The sequence below is a fragment of the Copadichromis virginalis genome, linkage group LG7 (assembly GCF_057382275.1).
Source record: "Copadichromis virginalis isolate Kocher_CV1m ecotype Utaka linkage group LG7, C_Virginalis_male_GT1.1, whole genome shotgun sequence".
NCBI classification, from domain to species: Eukaryota; Metazoa; Chordata; class Actinopteri; order Cichliformes; family Cichlidae; genus Copadichromis; species Copadichromis virginalis.
This window is the reverse complement of record NC_140624.1, coordinates 51,665,075-51,690,549: the sequence shown is the minus strand read 5'-3', so window position 1 is coordinate 51,690,549 and position 25,475 is coordinate 51,665,075. Positions and strand designations below refer to the sequence as shown.

Genomic DNA, 25,475 nt, shown 5'->3' with positions numbered 1-25,475 from the left:
CCCTACACTCTCCTGTTAGCTCTAGCAGCCTTATTCCTAGCCTCAAGCTTGTAGCCTAAGCAATTCCAACCAATCCCCCCCCCAAAAAATGTTTGTTGATAGACAGTAGATAGAATGTGTCTTATTTCTGTGATTTTTCTCACTTGCAGCCTAACATGTTCCCCCTCCTCCTTCTCCTTCTTCACGCCTTGCTGTTGTGCCCTCTTGGATCATTCTCCTTCCTCACTTTTGCTCTCCCCTCCTGTGCATGATGTGCGTCGTATCTGTACTGTACACCACCGACCCCCCCTCCGAATTCCTCTTCTCGTCAAACAGTTCGGCGCTGTCATCTTGCCACAGCCGCGTATATCAGAGTTTGGCCAACCTTATCCGCTGGGCCGACCAGGTGATGCTTGACGGGATTGACTTGGACGATAAGGAAAATGTGGCTTCTGTCACCAATGTCATCAAAGCGGTGCTGGATGGAGTAAAGGTATGGGCCCTGTGCTGAAAATGATGTGGCAGTGTGCTAAAGTGGAGTTTTCAGAGGAGACTGAGACTGGCTGCGTTGTCTGTCTGTGAACAGGAGCTGGTGAAGCTGACCATAGAGAAGCAGGAACAGCCGTCACCTACCACACCTAATAAACCAGCAGCACCTGCTGTCACAGCCGAGAGGTGAGCGCAGAGCACACTCGCAGGACTACGAAGATTCAGGCGCTCCGAGTACGTCCCGTCACTCAATCTGCTTTTTTTCTTTACGTACGCAGCAGCGTGTCAGCAGAGATGCCCCTGATAGATCGGGAGCAGGAGGTCTCGAGTAAGCCGGCTCCGGCAGCCGCTCCTGTGGAAGCTGCCCCTGAAGTACCAGACGTGGAAGTAGCACCTCCCAAACCACCACTACCGGAAGCCAAAATGGCTGAGCTCAGGTGAGGGTGAAAGCGCTCCAGCTGCGGGTGTGATATTGCGGATTGTCTGTGTTTAAGTGAGCAGGGCTACAGTATCAATACTTCTCCCAGCTGAGCAGACGTTGCTGAAGCGTTCGCTGTGGCGATAAAGTCCGTAGAAACCAAAGGATTTCCTGTCGCCTTATTTTTGTCTGGTAGCTTTGAGGCTGTGCGGTCAGAGGTCACCGAAACTATTTTGTGACCATTTGTACCGTCGCCACAAAGCATTTATTCGTTGCAGCTGTTTCAGTGTAACTTTTCTTTATTCTCAAGTTGTTTCACGAGTAACAAATAAGGAGTAAAGGAAGCTTTTGTGGAATTCAAAGGGGTTTTCTTTGAGGTTTGAACTATTAACACTTTTTATACTCGAGCCTTAAAAATCTGAATCAGTAGTTTGTTTGTTGCTCTTCCTTCCTTACTCTCTCTGCTGTGTCTGTCATTTTTTTTGTATTTATTTATTTATTTTCCCATTTTTTGGATTCTGGGAACAGAGCACAGTTGAGTGCCGAGGCTGGCCAAAGGAGACCCTCTCAGAAGGAGAAGTATGTTAGCCCCATAGGATCATCTGTCTCCATAATAACATCCCACCCCTCCCCCCTTCCCCATAAAACTTCTGGATTGGATGAAAGTGCTTTTTGATTTGCATGGTTGCGTTGTTTTAAAGTTTGTGTCATCCTGGGTATTCCCTGAAGACCTTCCCATCCAATCAGAAGACCACCCAGTGCATGAGAGTGTATGACTGACCCTATGAAGTGTCCTTTTTCGCTGGCCTCCATGTCATGGTCGCTTCTGTTCACTCGTCGCCTCATTTGGATGATATTAACTCACTAAGAGAATTTAGGTTTGACAAGCAGGAGAGAGCCTAACATGAAACACTCTCACTTTTCATCTCACTCTCCAGAGGAGGGATGATAATGTGTGTGTGTTCATGTATATATACATCTTTTTGTTGTTGTTGTTTTTTATGTGTGTGTGTGTGTGTGTGCGCGCATACATGTCAGGAACCGCGTGTTCTGCGTGCTTGCCTGATTGACCTTTTTTTAACTTTGAGACAAAACGCTCATTGTTCCTGTTTTGCTTTCTTTCTTTTTCTTATTCTGCTGTTCTCCATTTATCCGTCTGTAGTCCTCCACCAGCTCTTCCTCCTAAGAAGCGACAGTCAGCCCCTTCACCTACACCAGTGGCAGTTGTCGCCCCGATGAGCCGTGGCTCCAGCCTCCCGTGTAGTGACCACAGACAGGTGAGGCTTTAACGTCCAGTGACCTACAGTACTGTGCAAAACTCTTGAGTCACCCCTCATTTCCTTATATTTTGCTTCCAAGACACCTGAATTTCTTGTCATTTTGAGCATTAGTTCTCCAGACTTCCATGGCTGTTTTTTCACTCTTTTTCAATCCAGTCCTTGTACCTGACCATTTTAATATGAATAGTTTTTTGTTTTGTTTTGCTCCGTTTTTTTAAGGCATAAAATAGAATTTTTGGTTTTTCACCAATAAGGTGAGTCCAAACATCTATTAGTTGAAAACCTGGTGTGGAGTATCTGAAAGTCGTGTCCTTAAGAAATAAGAAAGAATCCAGTAAAGACCTGAAACAGTACCCTGCCATTCAGTTCATCGGTCTGCTGAAGTCTCATCACAAATGGTCTCAGTGGAAGGATGGTTGTCAAGATGCCATTTATAATGAAGGAGGACAGGGAGAAATGGATGCCACGTTACACAAGAAATGGACTGAAAATTAGTGGTAACATGTCAAATGGGGTGATTAATCCAAATTTGAAATTATGTATTCCAGTCGTCATTGGTATGTACATGAGAGAAGGTCACAAGAGGTGAGGGTCTACAGTCGTCTGCAAAAGATGTTACTGCCATCTGTAATGGTTTGGGGCTGCATTTGAGCCAGTGGTGTTAGAGATCTTGTCAAAGCGGATGGAATTATGAACGCAGAAAAGTGCAGTCAGATTCTGATCCATCAAACAACACCATCTGGAAAGCATCTGATTGGCAGCAGCTTCATTTTCAGCATAACAACGATCCCAAACACACTATCAGTCATGGAGTCCAGACTTCAACTTTATTAAAGCAGTGTGGGATCATCCTGACTGAGAATGCAACAAAAGGCAGCCAACATCCAAAGAAGAGCTTTGAATGTCCTTTGAGAAGCCTGGAGAACTATTCCTGAAGACTACTTAAAGAAATCAGAAGGAAACTTTGCCAAAGAGAGTTCAGGCTGTGATCAAGCATATCAAGTCATATTGTATATACTTGTTCAAATTGTACAACCTCCATTTTTGCTTTGTGTACTGTATTTTCATGTATGTTTGCACGTTTCAATAAATCACTGCACCTGTTTCCCATTTTCCTACAAAATACCAATAGAAAATAATGGCTCAGGACTTTTGCACAGCACTGTATTATAGCATCCCATTAGTTTACTTTAAAACCTTAAATGCAGTAGGTATTTGTAGGAAGTAAACTAACCTTTCAGTGTCTCTGCAACAACAGGAGTATGAACAGGAGTTCCTTCAGAGGCGTTTCTCTGGGGGAAGCCACTCGTACGGTGGCGACTCTCCCCGTCTTTCACCGTGCAGCAGCATGGGGAAACTCAGCAAATCCGACGAACAGCTTTCTTCCATAGAGCAGGACAGCGGGCAGTGTTCTCGGAACACCAGCTGTGAGACGCTCGGTAAGAAGTCCAGCTATTCAGCGCTGAATTGCTTATTTTATTTCTTATGCTGGTCAAATTGCTTGCACAAAATACTAAAGATGGGTGCATATTTAAATGTTAACAATGTACAAAATCAGGAAAAATATGTGCTTTTTTTTTGCACAAATAGTTGACAGAAAAGTAAAAAAAACAGTCAAAAGTTCAACTGTGAGGTAATTATGCTGTGTTAGCTCCTGCTATTATAATTGACTAAAGGGGGTGGGTTCCTTAATATTTTCAACACTAGTTGTTGATGAAATATGAAGAACTAAATAAAAAAAAATAAAATGTAATGTAAATAAAAATCATCTTCTCTTTATCTTTGCAGACAACACAGATCACTACGACCCAGATTATGACTTCCTCCACCAGGACTTGTCAGCTGGGGAAAACTTGCCCCCAATACCAGTTGGGGGGTGCCTCAGCCCCCTGCCCGAGTCTCACAGCGAGTCCTCTTCCCCCGTTCCTGGACAGCACCCCTCGCATCCACGCTTCAGCGCTCCCCCACCCCAGCACCAAGATTACTGGACCCCCCAGCCCAATCAGTCCTCCCGCATCAGCGCACCCCCTGCCCTGCCGATGAAGAAGCGGCGCAGCACCCAAACGTCGTCCTTCTCCGACAGTGGTTCCAGGGTGCTGTACGAGCGATTCCCCTCGCAGTACGACAACCTGTCGGAAGAGGAACTTCATCCAACGCCACCGTTCCCCCTTTTCACACCCATCTCACCCATGCCCCAAACAAATGGGGGCGTGTTTGTTTCCCAGTACGTTGCCAGTGAGAATGCAGATGTCCCCGCCAGCCCACCGCCACTGCCAGAAAAGAAAAGCAAACACAGTAAGTGAGGGGGGGAGAAAAGGGGCAGGAGACATTACGATGCAGCTGTTAGGTCTAGAAAGAAGGACGACCTTTAAATGAGTAAAGTAAGATTAAAGGTTAAAGACTGAAGTTGAGATTTGGAAAAGGACGCTCAGTGCACTTTGTCATCCACTTGTTGCACCGCGGTTTATGTCAAGGAAATATTCCTCTGTGAATAGAGGCAGGAAGTGAACACCAGGATGTGCTACAATGGGTTCGGCTCCAGGGGCACAGAGGGCAGTGGATGGTCACTTCCTCGCCCGACTGCTACATCACTTCCTCTCATGCTACTGTATTATGTCATTCCCAGCAGCAGACTGCCCTTCCTGCTTTTTTAATCACATTCCAGAGTCCTGGTTGATGTAAAGTGCAGTATATGCACACTACTGTTAACCCAGTGAGAATCACTATATAATAAGGTTTGTGTCATACGAGGAGCTTTGTCAAACCCAGGAAAATAACTGATGATGTCATAGTGATGCATTCATGGGCTTTAGAACATTTTTAGCAAAATGTCTGAATCACCAGGGTGTTAACCACGCAGACGGAGTTTAATGAAAAATGTTATTGTGTGGTTGCCCAACACTTCGCTGTGACACGCTTACGTTTTTTTTTCCTTTTTAGATCTCCTGTATTTTATATCTCCCATCTTGCATGAGCAATACTGATTATTTACACTTGTTATAGACGTCAAGGTTAATTTCAAATTGTATTACTTTACAGTAATACAGAGAAAATCACAACAGTCAAATGACCCCCTATGAGAACGCTCTTGGCAACAGCTGGAAGGAAAAACTCTGTTTTAACAGGAAGGAACCTCAAGCAGAAAGAGGCCTATGGTGGGGCAGCCAGCTGCTGTGACTGGTTGGGGAGAGGAAGATGAGACAAAAGACGCACTTTGGAAGAGAGCCAGAGAATAATAATAACTATTTTTTCTTAAAGTTGGAACCTTACGCAAAATAAACAACACGTTTCCTAATCGAATCAATCTCTTTCCTCCAGTCCTTCAATACATGCAGTTTGTGGAAGACTACTCGGAGCCACAGCCCTCTGTCTTCTACCAGATGCCGCAGAGCGAAAGCATCTATGAACAGCGCAACAAGCGCTTCCAGGAGGTCTACGGCTTCAACGACTCCTTCAGCAGCACCGACTCAGTGCACGAGCCGGTGCAGCCCCCGGCTTTGCCACCAAAGCAAAGACAACTGGTAAGAGACATCTCTACTTCAAAGGGCCGCGACCTCGAGCTCCTTTAATATTTCGCCACATTTCATAAATTCTCAAGGCCTGAAGCAGATAAAATAGCCGGGTTTGCTCATTTGGGCCGAGTGAGCAAAGCTGTAATTTAAATTCCTGGAATCATTCAGTTCCGTTTAGAGCAAAACTTTGAAGCGGTGAAGTGTTCGTTGATGAAACTGCAATTTATGAAATGACACCTTAAATTACTAAAAAGCGTTGCGAGCCCGTGTGAAGAATACAAACAAGCCGTCTGCAGCGGCGGTGGTCCCTGCCGGCAGGAAGCAAAGAGTAGCTGCAAGTGCATTCCAGCGGTAATCCTCATCAATTTTCTCTCAAGCCTCCTCTTCTCTTGTTATCTCCCTCACCTATTCGACTCCCTCTCTTTCTTCTCTCTCCATTTCTGTAACCGCAGCAGACATCTGCACATACGTGGAGGTGTTTGGTTGTTAGTTGGAGATAAGACCGGCCTTTATCAGATCCAGACCACTTATCTTAATCTGGGTCGGCGTCTGGGTTAATTGAGACAACCGTCTGACAATGAGTCAGTGGGGAGAGAGTGGAGGAGACACACACCAGGATAAGTCACAGCAAAAGAAGGGCACACTGCTATCAAGCAATGCGTTCTCACACTAGCTCGTTATATACTACCAAACCTGGAACATTATTGGTTACTTTCCATGTGATCTTAGTTATTTTCTCTGTGCTTCTCTAACCACTTTAAATTAAGAGGGGCTTTTTGTGCACCAGTCACACTTTAACAGCTTTTGGATTGTAGTTTAATGGCAGTTATGAGGTGGGGAACACGCAGTCCTAGTGAAGCAGATCAGCTGAGTTTTTGGCGCCTTCATTTTTATGTAGTGGTGAAAATGTTTTGATTTTTAAAACAAGGGTTTTTTGGGGGCCTTTAATGTGACTTTTTAAAATGTTTAACGATCACCACTAGAGAGCTTTATAAATATTTTGTGTTCACGGTAGATGATCCACATTTTGCCACATTTCCAGAAACACAATCGTCTTTTGTCCACAAATATGACTGCGCATTTGTGGACAGTAAGCAGATGACATGCTTCTCCGGGGTACAGAACAAATTCACAAAGAGAGAAACAGACTTTGTGGCTGAATGGCTGCCTACCCAGACCCACTACCTTCATCCGCTGTCCCCTTTCTGCCATCGACCCCTGTGTATTTTTGAGCCAGGCACCCAACTTTTATTTTTATCACTCTTTTGTCTGAGCATACAGTCGGGCCGCGCTCATCTCCGCCTTCCTGCCCCCTAGGCCTAATCTGGCCTCGTGTTTTGGACTTGATGAGCTCGTGGCCCAGTGGACTAAGCCTGTTTGCCTCCTCCATAAACCCATGTTCCAGGCTTACACGCCTTGGCAACTTTACAGGGCTTTGCAAAAAAAAAAAAGTCAATTCAGCCGCTGTGTGGATAAGGAAATGGGTGGGGGGAAAAAAAAAAAAAAAACTAGAGCGGATCATATTGGCTCTGTTTAGAGCGTGTTGCAGCTGGCCTGGTTTCTGTAAAGCTCTTAAAGCTCAGGACATCAAAAGGTGTAGTGGGCTGTCAGAGTCAATATAAATGCGTGTAACCTGAACACGTCACATGTGCTGCAGTAATTAAGGTTTTCCAGGAAAACACAATAGAGAAGATTCAAAATCAGACACATTTTCCCTTCTCTTGTATTTCCATCTGCAGCCAATGAGCTGATGCTTCTCAGCTGTACTAGAAAAACCTCCTACGCTTTTACCACTTAACTTCACTGCTCCACTGCTGACCTTTGATTAAATCTGCTCTAATACAGTCTCGCTTCCTAGTGTAATCAACTGTCCCCTCTTCTCTTTTTCTCTTTTAACACCCACATCTGCACCTCTCCTCAACCCCGTCTTATTCTCACTCTTTCTTTCTTTCTTTCTTTCTTTCTTTCTTTCTTTCTTTCTTTCTTTCTTTCTTTCTTTCTTTCTTTCTTTCTTTGTCTTCGTTTCCCTCTCAGGCCTCCCACTCCTCTTCCCCTTCTTCTTCCTCCTCCTCCTCTCTCTCCTGCCACCTCCAGCCGTCTGTGGCGGCAATGGAGGAGGCGGGCTCTGGGCTGGGCCTCAGCATATCGGTTTCTAACTCCTACCTGATTGGCCAGGCGTCCATGACCACACCCACGGTAAGTCTCCCCCCCCCTTCCCTTCCCTCCTTCACCCCGTGCATTTGAACTCTCCATTCTCCACTCTGGCTGGGTGCTGTGTCCAGGGGTAGCTTGACCCTGTGTGTGTGCTTCATATGTAAATACAGTCTTGTCCATCTACGCCTGCACCATTGACGTTCCTGACTACACCCTCAGGCGTTTGTGATTTGTTTGCTGTGCAGTTAGATTTGCTGCTCCACCCATCCATGCGTGCATTTGTTTTAACTGTGTGATTTTTGTTGTTGCTTTAAAAAATATATATATTGTTTATTATTGTGTGCTTTGCGTGGTAATGAGTCTGTGGAGTAATTTGTTATAGTTGAGTGCAGCTTCTTGCTAGCAAAGCTTGTGAGTTTGTGTGCAAAGCCTTCCTCTACCGGTTGTATTTGATCCTTTTCTTCTTTTCAGTGTGCCTCAGTTATTGAGTTGTAGGTACAAAGCAGCCCATTGGAACATCACATGAGAGTGTGTCAGGTCTTTTTTTGTTTCATTTCAACCATCAGCTTCTTCTTTAAGGGTTAGCTTGAGGCTAATCAGTGCTGTGTTCAAGTAAGCACTTTGTAGTAGATTTGGGATGTGTGTCACAGCCTTCCGGTCAGTATTTTTTGGAGAGTTGACCCATGGTGATCCCTCAGTGTGTGAGGCACGCTGAGACATGGTGTGGCTCTCCCTCAGGGTATCTCCAATGGAATGCAGCAGCAGATGGATCTGATGGAAAACACATTCCCTCCATTTCGACTGCTCTTCCTTCCACTCCTACTTCACCCTCCACCGTGAAGCCTCTCGACTACTAACCCTGTCCCTCTCACCTCCGTGCTGGGAGCGCCTTTTTCTCTCCTAAACACATGCACACTTCCACATCTCCCATTTGCCAGTTTCTGTGGAATGTTTGCATTCCTCAAATCGTCAGGGCATGATGGTTTTTGGGGGAATGTCAAGGGGGGGGGCGCCTTCCAGGAAAGCAGCTTTGCATATGTCGAGAGGGATGACGTGTTAAAGGAGCGGAGAGGAATTTCACAGATTTGGGAGGATTTTCGAGATTTGCGTTGCAAAGTAAAAGAAGAATGAGATTCTTCGGTTCCGGTTTCTGTTCGGCTGTGCATGAGCGTGCCATTTCATTTGTCTGCGTGTTTGCCAGTGATCTATGTGTTTGCACCACTCTGTGCTGGTATGCTGAGACAGGGCTGCTATGTGCAACATGTTAGAACAAGTTACTGCTCCCTCCCTGCTGCCAGGCATCTATTTAGTGGCCACATGAACCACCAAACATTTAGACATCGCTTGTTGAAACATAGATGCACACTGAGAGCTGATGCTGGCTTATCCGTGTCCTTGTTAAGCCAAGCCCTTTTTTTATAGCTTCCATGTTACCCCTCTGGAAATGTTTATGTTGTATTTAGTTTAGGGGTGTGTGTGTGTGTGTGTGTGTGTGTGTGTGTGTGTGTGTGTGTGTGTGTGTGTGCGCGCAATTCATGTTCAGGCACATCACTCCCATAGTCAAAGGCTAATGGAAGTTTTGGAGGTATGAGGTGAACACGCCCCCCTCCCTCGCTGTCTTTTTCCCTTTGTGCAGAATCTTTTTCTACCTGCTCTGCCTCCTTCTTTCTGATCTCTTAGACCTGTCTTTTTCTTCTTCTTTTTTCCTTTTCATTTTGTTTTGTCTTCTTTCTTGCTTTCATTCTTTTCCACCAATCACAGAGCTTGGACCAGGTTGCCTTGACCAATGCCACCATTCTGGATGGCAGCGGGGGCGGGCCCAACGGTTCCCTGGCTGGCTCAGTGGGTTCTATGGCTGTCTGTCTTCCTTCTGAGTCTTCTCTCACTGACTCTCTCCACACCTCAGCGGTGAGCGTACAAAAAAAGGACAGATGTTGGAAGCTCAAGCAGGAATACTTTTGAACCAGCTCTGTGAAACAGATTTAAAAGGGGGGAAAAATGTGATGCTGGATCCCTTCCCCTGGCAGATTGGTATTAGATCACAGCTGTTTGGCGTACAGTATTGTTGCTCATATAATAATAACGCAGTGACTCATTTTCTTAGTGGTATCTTGTTGTCATTATCACTGCTCACAAGCTGTCTGCTGTCTGATTATTGGTCCTTAAAAGAATCCCAGCGGAGCATGTTGCACTGCATGTTCTTCTTGCCAGTAAATATTATTACCTGTTTGTATCTAACGCACTCCAGCGCCACCTGGTGGTCACAAGTAAGCAGAACTAGAAGGCACATCACTCTGTAGAGCGCCAGACCTCGACTAGACTGCTATCTCTCCTCCTTAGCCACACATTCTCACTCGGCGTCTGCTCCACCCTTAGCAAACACTCTCTGCCGCCCTCACACCTCGGTTTGTGTCCCTCCTCTCTTCCCATAGAGCGAGAGCGCGAACGACGAGGGCGGGGAGGGGGAGTATGTCAACTTGTACTCATCCAGCCAGGCCAATGGGGAGCTGCCTCACTCCCTCGGAGTAAGTAGCTGACCGGCACGGGGTGGGGAGGTGAAAGGTCAATTCCATTTGCACATCCCCATCACTTCAGGGGTATGAATCAATTGGAGGGATTTCGAGCGACGGTCGGCAGATGTCAGCCTCACATCTGTTGCGCGCCGAGCAGCTTTTATTGATTCACCTCCTGGAGCGATGGCGAAGAGATGGAATGTGAACATGGCCAAACCTGACTGAGCATGACTTGAGGTTCACAGGGTTTTGCCTGCAAGGGACTCGTGTGCTCCGGCTGGTGTCTGTGGGGGGAAAAAAAGATGTCCATGTTGTGTATGTTGTTATGAATGCCTGGCTGCTGATTGCCCTCCTCTCTCTCTCTCTCTCTCACTGGCTGCGCTTTAACTGTAACAAGCGTTTAACCATGTTCAAATCTAACACCTAACATGTCGCTGCTGAGGGATTCTCAATGGTTTCCAGTAACACTTCTCATAACAGTTGTTGTGCACCTGTGCATGTGCGACAAGTGTATGTGCGTGCGTGTACAGTGGTGTTTGTATTCCCTTGGGGCAGCTTGTGCATTTGGGATTTTAATAAGGCATGTTGGGGTGAGGTGAGAAAGAGAGAGAACAAAGGATTAGGATGATGTATGGAAGTGTGGTTGTGTTTGTGGTTCTACATTTGGTGCTTCTACCCTGTGGTGTTGTTCTGGTTTGGGTATCATCTGTCGGGTTTTTCCTTACTCACAACGAAGGAAAGCTTCATTATTTGACCCCCCCAGCTCATTACACCTTATCTGCATCAGCACTAATGGGGACAACATCCTTTGTAAACCTTGAGATAAACCATTCACCATTTCTGCTCTGCCAACATGTTGCATGAGGTCCTAGTGGTCCCTCTGATGCCATCAACAGCCACGCAGCCTCCTGTTGCTGCTTGGGGGTCATTCATCAGTGATGATGTTACAGATGCTCATTTAATTATTTATTTTTCTCCCCTTTCCACAAATAGGACACAATCGCGGCTGATGATGTCCTTCAAGACCCCACCCCTCAGATGCCATCCACCAATAACAAAGAGGATAAGGAAAGGTATTGCAGAAAGGATGTTCTTCACATTTGATGAGCTAGTTAGCACAACTGTGAAATATAATGTTTTGCAAAATGATCAGTTGTTTCCACTCTTGCACACAGTGTGAATTTTGAACATGTTTGATGATGGGTGTGTGTGTGTGTGTGTGTGTGTGTGTGTGTGTGTGTGTGCGCGCGCGCGTGTGCGTGTGCGTGTGTGTGTGTGTGGTTTTTCAGAAGGCAAAAGGCAACTGATTCAGCTGGGAGCGATGAAGAAGATGTGGACGAGCTCGCCCTCATAGACCACAAGGAGATCATGAGCAGGATAACACTAAAACAAGAAGTAAGGGGACAGCTGTTTGAGGCCTGTGTGCTGTTTTTAGAAATCCACCGACAACAGAAGTGTGCAGCAGCACCAGCGTACAAAGCACGCTTCATCCTGTTAGTCCAGCTCAGGGTAAAAGGTCGCTGTGAGTCATTCAGATGTGAAATCAGATCCCGAGAGCAGCCGTGGCTGCCCTCTGGAGTTCAATCTCCAAAACTGCAGATCTAAAAATTGACTGCTCTGCTGCTGCTCCATCCTCCTCCTTTGTCCTGTGTGGTGCAGTGTGAGGGTTAGATACAGAGATACAGATGTGTGAAAATGCTGTTCGCCACTCTGCAAGGTTAGGGCCAGTGTGACAGCAATGCTTTAAAAAAGGAGACGGGGAGCTATCAGAAATGTAAGGAGAAAAGGTGTAAAGCTTTGCTGAGATTTAGAGGTGTCGTGCAAGAAATATTGCAGCAGAGGCGATCTTTGTCACGCACAGATCTAGACTTTTTCTCCGTCATCAGTTAGGGAGCTGGTGCAGGACAGGAGGGGTCGGGGAGGGGGAAGGAAATGTGCGTGCTTCATTTTGGGCTAGACTGCATCACTCCATCCCAAGTCTAACCACTCTTTTCTTCTCCTCCTCCTGCTCCTTTCACTCTCACCCACCTCTCCGTATTTCTCTGCCGCACCTCGCCCGCTACTTAATATTCGCAGAATGACGACGGCCCCGACGTCCGCGCCGGATCAGGGGACATCCTATTAGTCCACGCTACAGAAACAGACCGCAAAGGTACAGTACAGCACACGCAAAGCATCGCAGTCGTTATGTTGTGCAGTGTGTCACTGTGCTTCTGGGTCACTGGCACAGATTTGTTTTGCCAGCTTTGACAGCTGTGCGTTTACATTAGAGTCAAAGACAGATTTATGTGTACTTGTTTAAATTCGACTGCTGTGTTATTATTTTTCCTCTGAACGGTGTTTTAAATAGCTTTCTGTCTCTTTGCGGTTCAGTTTTTTGCAGCGTGTCAGCCCTTCACGTTTGATGTGCTGTCAGCTTTAATTAAGTAACTGAAAACACTGGCTGCACATCGACTGAAACACGCTGCCTTTTTCCCTCTGTTCTTGCCCGACAGATCTCGTTTTGTACTGTGAAGCCTTTCTGACTACATATAGGACTTTTATAACCCCAGAGGACCTCATTAAGAAGCTACACTACAGATATCCTTTTCAAATAACTCTACATGTCACTCTGACCTTTTTTTTTTGTTTGGTTGTTGTTGTTGACAGAGTGCTCTTTCTCTCACTTTAATCCTTATTTACCAAGGAGACCCTTGTTCATCCTGCTTGCTCGTTTTAGAGCTTTCACTTAAATTATATTCATACTTTTTTTCCTATATTTTATTTCTTTATTTTTTATTAATTGTTATTATTATTTTTAATGATTAAAAAAACTGAGACATTAGGGGCAGTGTGGGTTCTCTCAGGTTAACTAGTGATTCTAAATTGGCCCTAGGAGTGAATGTGAGTGAGAATGGTTGTCCGTCTCTTTGTGTTGCTCCTGCGACAAATTAGCGACCTGTCCAGCCCTGTGGTACCTCGGACAGGGTCCAGCCCACCTCCTCCAACCCTAAACTAGACAAGTGGAAGAGGATGGATGGATGGATTTTAGACATCACATGGATTGGACTTAATATTTAGCACTCCACTGAAGACTAAACACATTACTTCTGCAGTGTTTCATCATTAACTTTATATGGCCAAACTTATTATTTGGACAAATTAGGAGATGCTTTAATAAATCGTTCTTAATCATGTGTGTTGCAGACTTGTGTCACTGCAAACCTACTCGGGGAAATTTTGATAAGCTGCATTTTGTCCCGATGTCTTAATGACTAGACAGTTAATCAACTGATTGAGCATATCATCAGTGGAATATCTGATAATAAGTTAGTCACAGCTCTATTGTTTTTACTGCAGGAATTAATTAGCAACGCGGTAATGACAGTGATTACTGCCTAATGACGATCATTGTTTATACAAGACACTGAGGCTCACAGAAAGCTAAAGGGAACAGGCAAAAACAGTCTTGTGTCAAACACACATGCCTTTGAATTTTAGAGAAAATGTGTATTTGTTATGCCATTGTGATGTAGTCACATGATGCATGTCTATGTAGACATAAAGCGGTCCCATTACACTGTCTAATCAGTTACTTTTTTTGTTGTGTTTTCTGAGTTCAGACAGGACAAGTCAAAAAAATCATCGCTTACATCTGCAGAACTTAAGCAAAGCTCCAGGTTGAGTTCAAAAAGGTGTTTTTTTTCTAAGCATGGTGGATATGGGGAGGCTTGCTTTGCATTAGCTGGCCTGCCAGAACCTAAAACTCCAGTGGGAGATCATAAGTGTCACAATGGTGGTTATCAGCTTTGTGTGTTAACCCAGGCTTTCTGCTTCAGGCTCCTGTAAAAGGGATGTTTGACGTGTTGTTTGACTCTTTCTCCACAAAATGGATCATAAGACTGTCCTGAAGACTGGAGAGTAATGCTGCAGAAAATTGCACATTTCATGATTTGTTCAACACAAGCGCACAGAGGGGAAATATAAATATGTTAATATATTTATATTACTGCTCTGTGTGCTCTCTGTGCTGCTGTAACTGCTGCACATCAGAGCTCTTAAACTTAAAGGCATAAGCCTTAAAGGCAGATCAATGTGTTCAGCTCTGACTCCGTCTCATAGCCTTATTGACTAAATAGGAATTCTTGATGATACATGCCCAATAAAATCTATGTGGTCAGTTTTCTGATCTGTCTTCTAGAAGCTGCAATTCCAGCAGCATAAGGAAAAAAAAATCAACTTTATTTAAATAGAACCTTTGAAAGATCGAAATTATAAAGTGCATCACAAGACAAACAGAGATAAAAGTGAAACGGTGATAGGTGTAAGATACTGGCAGCACAAGGAGATTAAAAGTGAGCAATAAAGAAAATTAAAAATAGAAAACAGGTAAATTAAAAGCAAATATAAAATAATTAAAACATCATTGCTGGGGAAAGATGATACACTTTGGTGTGCACTTTGTACTTTGGTGCAAACCCACAGCACAATATAAGTTAACACAATTATAAGTTAGTGTTTTAGAATTAGCTGAAGAGAAGCTAAAACAGGGGTGAAGTGTTCGCTTTTTGTGTGGTTTTAGTAAAGAAGTCTGGCCACTGCATTTTAGTCCAGCTGTGCTCTGTAAACGTTGTTTCCACAAACAATTGTATAACAAACTGCAATAATCTAACCTAAAGGAGATGAAAGCGTCTATACTTTTGGATAAAATTGATCTGACCTTGCTGGGACTCCTAAGCTGCATAAAACAAGACTTGACAAATTATTCAGGCTCAGGCGGTTGTCAGAAATGATGATGAGGTCTTTACAATATTGGCTCAACTTTAAAGACAAAGAGCAGTTGTCAATAAAACCGTTAAGAGCTCTGCAGGTATTTTGGCCATGTGTTGAGGCTAATGACTCTGCAAAAACGCCCTGCACCATAGTTCAGCATTCAGAGTGGGACACTGATTAATAAAAGCAGAGTGTGGGAGACTGTTCAGCAGATTAGGACCAAACATAACAAGAAATTAAAGATTTTCTGTATTGCAAATTCCAGGAAAAAATGCGATGCATGGTTTCCACTGCTGTAACTTCAAACCTCATGGTTGCATGTATACATATTCCTTGTGTAGACTTACAGGATGCTGTTTGAAATAACAGAGAAAATGTGGCACCCACAGTCAATTTTTAAGCCAAAAAGCCGAACACACAAGTTACCTTGGTGATCTAGACAGGTACCCATTATTCTCACCTCACAGTACAACTCTTAGAGCAGGAATCAAGGAAAACAAGAGAAGCTGAAGTGGAGGTGGGTATCAAAGTGGCTTACAGCTCTGCAGTTACAGAAGTCGAGCTAAAGCAAACAGCACTCTTCATATAAGATTTGCCAGCTGATTGAGTAGAAGGTTCTTTATCCAAATCTTGGCTCAGTGGCCTGTCTGAACTAAGGTGACTCTTGATTTCTTCAATGTACATAACATACCTTTGATGCCGTTTAATAAGCAAATTATTTTGAATTTATTTACTACATAAAGGGAAAAGAATGTGACTGTAAAGGGAAAACCACACCAAAGCTGGAAAACCATCTGCAAACATGACTTCAGTTCTATTTAGGAATCCTTACACAAAATAGTGGGAGCATTATCTATCTGTAAGTATCCCTACAGTACACTGCTGTTGCCATGACAGTTTTTTGTAAAGTGCTCTTCACTCCTGACTTTGTCCTTATACTTAAATATTAAAGAAAGATGTTGTGTATGTACTCCTGGTTGGGATAGGGCTAGATATGTGGGTGTGTGTGTTTACTCTGCACCGTGATGTTGCAGAGTAATGCAGAAGTGATATAACAAGCAGTGTAACTGATTGAAGTAAATGAGTGAAGAAATGCATTGTTTTTTAAAAGGGAAAGCATGTTATGTATTCATAGTTCACTTATTTTGGGTAAGAACCGTACTGGGACAAGTCCCTGATGAATTGATGATTCATTCATCTGCCACTTCTTGGAAGTATCATGAAGTATCAAGCTTTTTCTTTTTTTAATTCCACATTAAACACTGTTGTCACTGTCCTTAACCACAAAGCACATATACCACGTTCTGCCATAGTCCAGACACCTTCAAGAAACGAGTCAGCAAGAACACGTTCTTTGTGCTGGTTCGTGTGGTAGATGAGCTGTGGTGAGTAGTTATTGTTCCCCGTTGTCCTTCTTTTGTTACCTTTTAACTGCTTTATTGAGCTGACAGATTTCTTTCGTCCCTTCTGTGTCTTCCAGCTTGGTAGAGCTGACCGAGGACATTTTGAAACAGCTCATGGACCTGGTGTTCACACTAGTGTGTAATGGCGAACTCAGTCTCGCCCGTGTGCTCCGCAAGAATATCCTGGATAAGGTGGAGCAAAAGAAGCTGCTGCGTTACACTAACTCACTCAAGCCCCTCGCGGCACGAGGGGTCTCTGCAAGGTACTGTGGGAGTTTCAAGTCAAGTCTTTTTGAGGCGTGCATGGGGATGGGGATGACGGAAAAATGCAGTGCTTCTCTTATAGCTCTGTACCTTTAAGGATAACAAGCAGGGCTGGATTCAGTGCCTGGCAGACTTGCAATCAGAAACCACAAGACTGCAGTCATAGAATCTTAAACCAATTTAATGATTCCCAGATGATATCATGGCTGCAGTTAAACATTTGGGGAGTAAAGCGTTGTGTACTGAGATGTATCTTAATATCAGATTCCATTTTAACTTCATTAAGCAGCTATTTTATCGACACAGGGTGCTGTATTAAAATAATTTCTCTGTACTAATTAATAATCAGTCGACCAGTTTGAGGTAATATAAGAAATAGCTTAGTAATTGTGATGAAAGTGAAGATGATCAGACAGTCCAGGTAAATGAATTCTAATGAGCAGTGGAAGGTTGAAGCACTGACAGTTTGGCACAGGATAGGTGGACAGTGACAGCGCTAACAGGAGTGAAGCCAGGCGGGGACGATCAAGGACACAAATAAAAAATCGGAAAGCGGTGCACAGTTTTTCTGTGGTTTCTGGATTAAACAACGTGTCCCTCAAGTGGTGTGAAAGATTGTGCAATGGCTTGTTTTCTCTCATTTGGTAGCTGTATCAAAAGGGTTACCCAATCAGCAGCTATGTGTGCACTATGTATCAATCCGCTATATTAAAAAGGCCGAGTTAGTGGCTCAGCTGTGTGCCACAACAGTGCACCACAGTTTCCATTTAAATTGTTTTGTAAAGTGTTTTGGAATGAATTGAATCATAGCCTGTATATAAATGATGGACATAGCCGCAGTGAGGTCACCCATTGATTCTGGACTCTGCAGTAACACTGAGGCAAAGTTGAACCCAGGAACCCTGCAACAGTCTTCAGTTCAGTTTTATTTTATTCATACAGCACCTGAAGGCGCTTTATATTGTAAGGTACAGACCCTACAGTAATACGGGGAAAGTCACAACAATCAGGTGACCCCCTATGAGCAAGTACTTGGTGACAATAGGAAGGAAAAACTCCCTTTAAACAGGAAGAAACCTCCAGCAGAAACAGACTCAGGTTCAGGGAGGGCTGCCATTATGCCACTCATCCACACGACGTATAGCAGCACCCACTACATCCATCTTTTATGCTAGAACTACAGTTTTGGCGGTTCTGCTTTGTGTGTGTTGTATATTTGCCACCCTGTCACCTGTCAATCATTGGTATCCTGCGATCTAATTGGCAGCCATTTCAACTATCCCCCTTGAAGTTGAGGAAAGTTTCATTTAGTACCCACCCACTACACATGACACGTAGTGTTTTTTTGTCTGTGGGCATGTGAATGTCATTGACTTTCTTTTGTCTCTGCTAGTCACTTCCTGTGGGGATGTGCCTTGACATATAGCAATTGCCATAAATGCAGTTTCTTCCAGTTAAAAGGGAGTTTTTCCTTCCCGCTGTCACCAAGAGTTTGGTCAAAGTGGTTGTCTGATTGTTGGGTCTTTACCTTACAGCATAAAGCACCTCGAGATGACTGTTGTTGTGTTTGTAAGGCTTTTTTGCTCTTCGGGACAGATGGGAAAGTAGGAGGTTGTGTCGCTTCAGTTTCAGACTCCATCTAATGATTTGTGTGTTTTTCATCAGGCCTGGAACTCTTCACGACTTTCGCAGTCACGAGATCGCCGATCAGCTCACACTTCTCGACGCTGAACTTTTTTATAAAATTGAGGTACGGTGCCTTCGTTGCTGCGTTAAAGCTTTCACCGATCTGCCGATCATTTGTGCTTTGACACATAATCAATCCCAACTTTGTGCTCTGCTCTCCTCTGTGTTTTCCTTCAGATTCCCGAAGTTCTACTTTGGGCCAAGGAGCAGAATGAGGAGAAGAGTCCGAACCTGACTCAGTTCACAGAGCACTTTAACAACATGAGCTATTGGTATGACAAAAAAAAACTAAACACAAACCTCATCAGACACTGTAACGCTTAACTCAACATCTCCTCCCCTATAATTAAATTCTGTGGCTTTCGTCTCATACCATCTCGCCTCAATGAACGCCGACACCCCACCGTGTCTCTCTCTGTCTCCTTGCAGGGTTCGCTCTTTGATAATTCAGCAAGAGAAAGCTCAAGACAGAGAAAAGCTGCTTCTCAAGTTCATTAAGATAATGAAGGTTGGTTTAAGTCTTACAAACCTTACAAATCATCAGGAGTTTCCCTGTTTAACAGCATTTAACAGTCATATTTATTTTTATTACAGCACTTAAGAAAGTTGAATAACTTCAACTCCTACTTGGCAATACTGTCTGCTTTGGACTCGGCCCCCATCAGGAGGTTGGAGTGGCAGAAGCAGACCTCAGAGGTGAGACGATTGCGAATTTAGGAAGAGAAATTAAAAATCTCCTCGGGTATCACAGCTGTTATTTAATTTAATAAACATCCCCACATCTTCTCCCTCAGGGATTGGAGGAGTATTGCACGCTGATCGACAGCTCCTCCTCCTTCAGGGCATACAGAGCTGCACTGGCTGAAGTGGAGCCCCCGTGCATCCCGTACTTGTGAGTAAATGCGCATGACTCATCGAGATGGGCGTCTACCCACGACTGGTTGATTTATTCCTTCCACTCTTCTCCACAGGGGTCTCATCCTCCAGGACCTGACCTTCGTCCACCTGGGGAACCCTGACCTGATCGACGGGAAGGTCAATTTCTCCAAACGCTGGCAGCAGTTCAACATTCTGGACAGTATGCGGCGCTTCCAACAAGTGTAGGTCCATCGGAATAAGTAGGATTTAATAAGAAGCCACTGAACACATCAATCGCAGCAATAAATGTCATCATCGTTTGCCACTGGAAGGAACGCTAATGTGTTCCTGCTTTGTTCTCCATTAAATTTTAATGTCATAAAACATGGCTGTCATCTTCACACAGACTGCTTTGCTTTCTCAGTAATGAATTACCTCTCCTCATCTCAGGCATTATGAGCTGAAGCGCAACGAAGACATCGTCTCGTTCTTCAACGACTTCAGCGATCACCTGGCCGAGGAGGCCCTCTGGGAGCTGTCGCTGAAGATAAAACCCAGAAACATCTCGAGACGCAAGACGGACCGCGAGGAGAAGACCTAGGGCCCGCGGAGGGGAGGAGGGCCTCCAACACTGACCTCCAACTGTGCTTCATGACACTAACTCCACTTTACTACAGACTGAAAGAGAGACAAACAGAAGCTACCCGCAGAGGCTGATGGGAGACTCATTGTGGGTGGGGGGAGGGGGTTGAGAACAAACTACAGACAACTGAAGCGTCATCGAGGTTTACAAAGAGCTCTACTGCTCGGGGAGATTATAATTGGGATTATTGGAGACATTCTGTGGCTGCGGCGAGACAACAGGTAGACCGGTGCCAAGGAGGGGAAGAATCACAGGGAGACACTACGGAAATGACCAGTCTGCTCCCTGGGCTTTCTGTTTTAGAGTGGAGCTGCTGCGCGAGTGTGTGAGTGTGTGAGCTGAATGGTCCATTACTCTCAAGCCGCTCCTTCCTCTTCCTCATGTATGTGCCATCTATTGGTTTTCTTCAGCCCTCTCCCTACTCGAGTTCCCCTCAAACGGCAGCCTGACACAAACTGTGACATCTACGGGCGGGCCGCAGACCCCCGAGGGCTCGCTGTGGGCACGAGGCTGGGAGGTGGGAGATTTGGACTTAGAGGAGAGGATGGCCATGATAGACTGGAAACCTGTTTTGCAACATTTTTGTGTAAGAATCATGTATGGTTATGAAATGTATTATATACAGTGCTCCTTTTGTTCTTAAAAAGGATGTTTATGCTTATGAGAAGAGCTCCGCTTCTCCCAAGTGCCATACACGTGCACTTGAAAGAAAAAAAAAAAGATAAGCAAAGCAAAAACACAAGAAGATAAATAACTAAAGATGCTGTGATCTGTGTACATCATTCTGAATCATCGAGTGCCGTGTTCAAGTGTAGAGAAACCATCAGGCAATCACAGTCACGTCCCGGTCATGTTAGTGTGTGAAAGACTGTGTGACTGAAGTCCTCTGTGACTTGTGTGTGTGTGTCATTCCAAAAATGTGCTGTAGTAAAATCTTTTTTTTTTTATTCCTTTTTGGGGATAAAACCAACACTTCACACTGTGCTCTCAAACTCCAATAAAGCAAACGGCTCTTTCTATACACACTGTGTTGGTCACAAGATCCACCACCCCCATTCCACCCCACCCTCCTTTTCTCAAATCGACTGACACTTGAATAAAGTTTAACAGTTTCCGTTTATTGTCGTACACAAATAACGAGTGGAAGTAAACAAATTAAGGCATAGATCCATTATTAAATAATTAAGGATGTGCTCGATATGAAACTAGGTGCAACACATCTGGCTCTGACTTGATTTAAAAGAGAAACGTACAAGACATCTGCATTATCATTTCAATATATTAATCTGAAAGCAATAAAGAAGCATGACTCAGTTTAACAGTAGGGTCACTCCAAGTGCAAAAGCATGACTATAGGTCAGCATCTACTGTACAGAAACACTTCCTACCCTCAATTATAAGACCTCCAGTCTCAGACACAGGTCACATGACTGGACTTAACACTGAAAGAAAAAAAACAAATTAAAGCATCATGGAAGACTGCTTGTTTAAAAACAAAAAACATATTCAAGAGTCTGTTAATGCACCAATAACTGCAGTTAAATGGGAAAGACGTTGCAGCACTAAATCCCTGCAACATGTGATTATGGGTAATATTTTAAAATAATGCAGAGCGTGTCCAACACACTTCACATTTAGAAAAAAAAAAAAATTAAATACAATCTGTAGCAGTGATTAAAGCTCAAAGCCAATCGATTCAAATCTATACAGTCTCAGTGAGGCCGACTGCTGGGCTCCAGGAGGACCCTCTTTCCTGGGGCGTTAGCGGATCCGTTCTGTAGGTCACCTTGCTCAGACAGGACCCGTTTAAGAGCACGTGCTTGGCCGTTCACGGATCCACGCTGCCATTTGCAGATTTCGCCGTTTAAAATATCTTGGATGTGCTGCACAATGAGGTTAATGGCCACTGATGGAAATCAGAAAAAAACGAGTTGGGGGTTTTTCTGTTTTTTTTGACTCTACAGAGAGCAAGAAAATGCTGAAATGTATTTATTTTCTTAAGGAAAAAGCACTCACCCATATTGTCGACTCCTCTTGGAATGATGACATCTGCATACTTCTTAGTCTGGGAAGAACAAAATGTCTTTAGAAACAAATGTAATGTGTGTCTGCTTAACAGAATAAGATGCTGAACAAATAAGCGCATAATCGGGGCTGACCACCACACTTACAGGCAAACAAAACTCTTCAAAAGCTGGCTTCACAAATGTTGTATACTGACTGAGAATCTGCTCGAGATCTCTCCCTCTGCTCATGTCTCGCAGAACTACAGGAGGAGAAAAAAAAAAGAAAAAAGTAGGATATGAAGTAATATCAACTGTAAAAATGTGATGCAGCATATAAAGATTAGACCAAAAACTGAATCCCAAAGACAAGTGATGATGCCATCAAGAACAACTGGACTTTCCCATATTTGTGTTCTCTTCATTTCACTGTCTGTAATATCTATTAATATTACTATGGTACAAAATTTGTGAGTCATCCTCAGTTTCTTTATATTTTGCTAGAAAAAAAATAGGAAATGGGTACAGTAATTGATTCAAACTTGCATGGAAATACCCGTATATAAAGAAAAATTGAGTTCTAGTGATTTGGAATATTAGTTCTGATGAACACAGGTCTCGCTCTTGTCATTTCTGTAAGTAGCCTGCAGGAATAGTGCTCCAGGCTTCTTTGGGTGTTGGCTGCCTTTTGTTCTGCTCTCTGTCAGGAGGATCCCACAATGCTTCAGTAATGTCCAGATCAGGACACTGGGGAGGCCAATCCATGACCTATAATGTTCCATTGTATGATTGTTTTTTAATCCATCTGTGTTTTTGCTGCATTAATAGTTTGTTTGAGATCATCGTCATGATAAAAACTCAAGCTGCTTTATATCACACATTTTCCAGATGGTTCTGTATGTTCAATCAACTTCTGACTGCAACTTTCTGTGTTCATAATTCCTAATTTTGACAAGATCCCCAAAGCCACTGGTCGAAATGCAGCCTTAAACCATGACAGAGCCTCCGCTGTGATGGGCAGATGACTAAACGCTCTCCTGACCTCCTCTGTATATAGACAGCCATCTAAACCTAAAATTTAGAAATTCAGATTCATCACGCCTTAAGACCTGTTGCCACTGATTTACAGTGTAGTTTTTCTGTTATTTGGTATACCTCAGCCTTTTTCTTCCCGTTTCCCCTCCTTAACAACGGCTTCTTGACAGCCACCCTTCCACTGAGACCATTTCTGATGAAGCTTCAGTGACAGATCTATTGAAGGGCCAGATCCTGTGTCAGGCTTTTGTTGGATCTTTTCACCCCATTTCTTTAGGACATGACTTTCAAATACTGTTCACTGCACCACAGCAAGATATGCCAGCTTTTCAGCTAATTGATTCTGATGTAAGGGTTGAATGCTCAGCCAAATACACATTTGGGCCTGACCTGGCCAGTCAGCCAACAAAATGAGCCCCCTTAGTTCTGCTGGCAAGTTTTCTATTTTTAGCCTCTGATGATAAAGCTTTTTATGGATTAGATCATCGTATTGTTACCAAACCACAATAATCCCAACAAATAGCACAGTTTGACATCTTAAACTTAGAAATTAATAGAAAATCAACAAAGACTGGTAAATGAAAGTTATTTTGTTCATGTTATTTTGAAAGTTTTGAAATCTTAAGAAACATTAAAAAAAAAAAATTTTTTAATAACATAAATTTTTGGTTTGGTTTTCACATGTGTAAGGGAGTCACCGATACCTCTGCGAGACAGTCTGACGTCTGAATCTGTGTCCACAAACAGCTTCATGTGAAACATGTCGCGCACTTTCTGTGGGTAGAAAACGAGGATCCCCTCAAAGAGGACTACGTCCGCTGGGTAAACTGTGATCCTCTCTTCCTGCCTATAAACACAATAAATGAGGTGAGGACAGAGGACTTTATTTTTTTATAAAGAATATCAGGGCTTAGAACCACAAAGAGCTTCCTTCCTACCTGGAATGGGTGACAAAGTCATATGTTGGCACTTCGACTACCCTCCCCTCCACGATATCCTTCAACGTTTGGTACATTAACTCATTATCAAATGCCTCTGAAAGACATTAAACCGAAACACTGAAGGAGTAGCCTTATGTGTCTAATTCACTGTATAAAACAGCAAAAACATGATTAAATCAATAAATATGTGAAGTACATAATACGAGGCATGTAAGGAGCATAATTTCACAGAGCCCATGTTCAGCATTACCCACTAAACCCACACGTGTTAACACAAGTGTACTTAACTAAAGCACTGCTTCCAGCCCATATATTGTCACCTGCTCAGAAATAGCAATCCCAAACTCTAAATAAAATCTAAGCATTGCAATTCATCATGTCAGACTTTGAATTTTCTGTTTCTGTGGTTTTTTGCTCCTGATTGTTTTTTACTTTTTTTTTTCCTCCACAGGACTTTTATATTTACTACAGATGTTAGATCATCCAGTAACAATATCTGGATGTCTTTTATAATTAACAACACCCTTAAAACAGCATAACAAAATATATATGCATGCTATTTTACAATACAGGTAGGTTTTTAACTCTCCTATACCTCTATTAGAGTGATCTTACAAATACACCGACTGGGTCTGTCGTGATCAGATTTGGCAGAGGGGGAAAAATCCTACTTGTAGCATGAGCCTACCTGGGTGATCGAAGTTGTACTGGCCTTTGATCGCTTTGGCTTTTTGATCTGGAGTCAGGACCCTGTAGAAGCAGTCCTGGCTTATAATTGCCACCTTCCTCTGGCGGTGGTCCACCTTGTTCTGACCCAGGAGCTCCATGATCTTTGCACAGACGGTCGACTGTAAATAAATAAATAAAAATCGACTTTTGTTGTCGGTAATGCCTTTGATTGTATTAAAGCACAATATTAAATTCTGTTTTAGTTGATGTCCAGAGCAACAGTCTGAAGTGAAACGTTGTATCAGTGACCTCGGTATTTATTAGCTGACTCCAGGTCTATAAAGAACTGACAGTTTCATTACAGCGGCTAGTTAGCTGGACAAGTCTTGGGCCACCAGGTCACAAATATAGTATAAAATGAACACAGCAGACATGTAATTATGACCAACATACGTATTTCCCGGGTAAGTGAGTGTGACATTTGTTTTTGTCAGGTTGATAAACGCTAATATTGGCGCCAATAGCAGAGTACGCAAAGCTAGCCGGGATGCTAAATCACATACAAGCCCTAAACATGACGGACCTTGCCGCTGGCCGTTCCTCCGCTGACACCGATCAGGAAAGGCCGATGGCGGGGCCTGTCCGCCTCGTCCTGGGCTCCTGCAGTGTCCATTGCAGTCAATTCTATAGACTGCAAAATATAGCTAGCTTAGCTGAGAACTACTTGTCATATATGTTTACACGTTTACAGTACGCGACAATGCGAGATGTCGCGAGATTAGTCGTTCCCAACGGAACGCCCACAGGGTCATTTGGAGCGCAATAATGTTTTTTAAAAAAAATAAATAACAACAACAACAAAAATAATAATAACTT

General features: G+C 43.7%; 2 protein-coding genes across 6 annotated transcripts in view; one reads left to right on the top strand and one right to left on the bottom strand.

Moving 5' to 3' along the window:
* rapgef1b (Rap guanine nucleotide exchange factor (GEF) 1b) overlaps positions 1-20,972 on the top strand; it is a 44,836-nt gene extending 23,864 nt beyond the window's left edge. Inside the window, exons 4-27 of one of the 5 annotated variants that reach the window (XM_085464091.1) lie at positions 316-472; positions 566-654; positions 747-905; positions 1,415-1,465; positions 2,049-2,163; positions 3,425-3,605; positions 3,955-4,461; positions 5,485-5,687; positions 7,713-7,874; positions 9,594-9,740; positions 10,265-10,357; positions 11,339-11,418; positions 11,635-11,740; positions 12,422-12,497; positions 12,841-12,929; positions 16,394-16,482; positions 16,578-16,763; positions 18,430-18,514; positions 18,628-18,722; positions 18,880-18,958; positions 19,045-19,146; positions 19,245-19,342; positions 19,422-19,550; positions 19,759-20,972. In XM_085464091.1, coding sequence (XP_085320217.1) covers positions 316-472; positions 566-654; positions 747-905; positions 1,415-1,465; positions 2,049-2,163; positions 3,425-3,605; positions 3,955-4,461; positions 5,485-5,687; positions 7,713-7,874; positions 9,594-9,740; positions 10,265-10,357; positions 11,339-11,418; positions 11,635-11,740; positions 12,422-12,497; positions 12,841-12,929; positions 16,394-16,482; positions 16,578-16,763; positions 18,430-18,514; positions 18,628-18,722; positions 18,880-18,958; positions 19,045-19,146; positions 19,245-19,342; positions 19,422-19,550; positions 19,759-19,909 — 3,229 coding nt within the window. In that variant the 3' untranslated portion in view covers positions 19,910-20,972. The remainder of the gene's footprint in view (positions 1-315; positions 473-565; positions 655-746; positions 906-1,414; positions 1,466-2,048; positions 2,164-3,424; positions 3,606-3,954; positions 4,462-5,484; positions 5,688-7,712; positions 7,875-9,593; positions 9,741-10,264; positions 10,358-11,338; positions 11,419-11,634; positions 11,741-12,421; positions 12,498-12,840; positions 12,930-16,393; positions 16,483-16,577; positions 16,764-18,429; positions 18,515-18,627; positions 18,723-18,879; positions 18,959-19,044; positions 19,147-19,244; positions 19,343-19,421; positions 19,551-19,758) is intronic. The other 4 variants (XM_085464092.1, XM_085464093.1, XM_085464094.1 and 1 more) reach the window with 4 other exon arrangements.
* Positions 20,973-21,048: 76 nt separating this feature from the next.
* On the bottom strand, positions 21,049-25,384 carry uck1 (uridine-cytidine kinase 1). The gene is made up of 7 exons (XM_085464096.1): positions 25,183-25,384; positions 24,619-24,778; positions 23,928-24,024; positions 23,694-23,836; positions 22,123-22,217; positions 21,968-22,016; positions 21,049-21,857 (listed from the first exon to the last, which is right to left on the bottom strand). Exons 1-7 carry the CDS (start codon positions 25,270-25,272, stop codon positions 21,664-21,666), a joined length of 828 nt encoding a protein of 275 aa, XP_085320222.1. The 5' UTR covers positions 25,273-25,384; the 3' UTR covers positions 21,049-21,663.
* Positions 25,385-25,475: the final 91 nt, after the last annotated feature.